Below are 2,278 nucleotides of genomic sequence, written 5' to 3'. Positions count from 1 at the left end.
ATGGGTCAGGCCCAGAGTCCACTTCACAATCAGTCTGAAAAGACTGAAAAAACAAACGTTTGTCTATTTGGCAAACGTAAAAAGCAAAAGAACAAGGCTGCTGCTGCCTGGATGCCCGGCTGGATCCTCAGCCTCAAGAAAAAGAACCGAATTACACCAGTTACTGATGAACACGACAACGTTTCCAGTTCTGGTAAAACCTCTCTCACCAAGAAAGAGGAAATGATTCTGGTGATTGAGGACCTGGAGTTTACATCTGCTCAGGCAGTCCAGCCAGCCGAGAAGCAGAGGAAGCTGATCATTACAACTGCTCAGGTACACAAGTCAGCCAAGGAGCTGGAAAATATTGCTGATCTGGCAGAAACACCAGCCGAACAGCTGGAAAATACATCTGCTCAGGTAGATACACCAGCCGAACAGCTGGAAAATACCTCTGCTCAGGCAGACACACCAGCTGAACAGCTGGAAAATACCTCTGCACAGGCAGACACACCAGCCAAACAGCTGGAAAATGCCACTTCTCTTGCAGACACACCAGCCGAACAGCTGGAAAATGCCACTTCTCTTGCAGACACACCAGCCGAACAGCTGGAAAATACATCTGCTCAGGCAGACACACCAGCCGAACAGCTGGAAAATACCTCTGCTCAGGCAGACACACCAGCCGAACAGCTGGAAAAGACCACTTCTCTTGCAGACACACCAGCTGAACAGCTGGAAAATACCTCTGCTCAGGCAGACACACCAGCCGAACAGCTGGAAAATACCTCTGCTCAGGCAGACACACCAGCCAAACAGCTGGAAAATACCTCTGCTCAGGCAGACACACCAGCCGAACAGCTGGAAAAGTCCATTTCTCTTGCAGACACACCAGCCGAACAGCTGGAAAATACCTCTGCACAGGCAGACAAGCCAGTCAAACAGCTGGAAAAAAGCTCTGCTGAGGCAGTCACACCAGCCGAACAGCTGGAAAATACCACTTCTCTTGCAGACACACCAGCCGAACAGCTGGAAAATACCTCTGCACAGGTAGACAAGCCACTCAAACAGCTGGAAAGGACCACTTCTCTTGCAGACACACCAGCTGAACAGCTGGAAAATACCTCTGCACAGACAGACACACCAGCCGAACAGCTGGAAAGGACCACTTCTCTTGCAGACACACCAGCTGAACAGCTTGAAAATACCTCTGCACAGGTAGACAAGCCAGTCGAACAGCTGGAAAATGCCTCCGCTCAGGTAGACACACCAAATGAACAGCTGGAAAATACCTCTGCACAGGCAGACACACCAGTCAAACAGCTGGAAATCCCATCTGCACAGGCAGACACACCAGTCGAGGAGCAGGAGAGTCAGAATCCAGATCAGATTAATGATTCCTGGGAAAAAGAGAAATCAGATGAAAAGATGGAGCTGGATCAGATGTTTTCTAAGGGAGACCAAGACAAGAACCTGGTGATGGGACGTTACGAGATCAACCTGGTTTCCAGTGAAAGCAGTGACCATGATGAGGAGATTCAGAGACCGGAGCTCACACAAAACCAGCATGTAGACGAGCTGATTCACAAGGTGGAGCAAGTGGGTGTGAATCCTGACAAAACCCATTCTGATCCAACTGCTGGTGGAGGAGAGGAAAGTCAGAATGATGCAGCTCCACTGGGCTTTGTTAGAACTGATGCCCAACTGATTGAGGAGCAAAACAAAGATCATTTATTTAGTGTTTTTGAATCAATGTAATTATTTGTGTCTGGAAATCTTAATAAAGCCACACAGCCCTGCAACCTGATTGTCCTGTTATCACATGATCAACAATTTCATTTCTATATGCAACTTATAACCAGTATAATAATAATAATAATAATAATAATAATAATAATAATAATATTTATTTATTTATTTATTTATTAGGATTTTAATGTCATGTTTTACACTTTGGTTACATTCATGACAGAAATGGTAGTTACTCATTACACAAGATTCATGTCACGCTTGGAGCCTCAGTGTGATCCTGTGCTCCAGTGTGCCACGCCCTTCTCTCCCCAGTCTCCAGCCAGCCTCCCTCTCCTGATTGGTCAGCTGGGGCTAATTAGCCCCAGCTGCTACTATTTAGGAGAGGCTCAGGGAAAGGCTGGTTGGAGACTATTTCATAGTAACTCTGTCTGTATTTGCTTGCATTTTGCCTGACCTCTGTCGGTTTACCGGATCTCTGTCTGTCTGCCTCCCTTCACTTGGTTTTGGTTTGTTTGTTTGTTTGTTTGTTTGTTTGTTTGTTTGTTTG

At 46.5% G+C, this 2,278-nt stretch overlaps 1 protein-coding gene across 1 annotated transcript; it reads left to right on the top strand.

Annotated features, from left to right (window-relative positions):
• Nucleotides 1-1,781, top strand: LOC134324716 (neurofilament heavy polypeptide-like). The gene has a single exon (XM_063006645.1). It carries the CDS (start codon nt 1-3, stop codon nt 1,735-1,737), a length of 1,737 nt encoding a protein of 578 aa, XP_062862715.1. The 3' UTR covers nt 1,738-1,781.
• Nucleotides 1,782-2,278: the final 497 nt, after the last annotated feature.

This window comes from Trichomycterus rosablanca, chromosome 12, assembly GCF_030014385.1.
Source record: "Trichomycterus rosablanca isolate fTriRos1 chromosome 12, fTriRos1.hap1, whole genome shotgun sequence".
In the NCBI taxonomy this organism is placed as follows: domain Eukaryota; kingdom Metazoa; phylum Chordata; class Actinopteri; order Siluriformes; family Trichomycteridae; genus Trichomycterus; species Trichomycterus rosablanca.
Note: the sequence above shows the minus strand (reverse complement) of the source record. Positions and strands in the feature narration are given on the sequence as shown.

Coding starts and splice junctions, on each gene's coding strand:
- LOC134324716 (XM_063006645.1), top strand. CDS start 1: ATGGGTCAGGCCCAGAGTCCACTTCACAATCAGTCTGAAAAGACTGAA.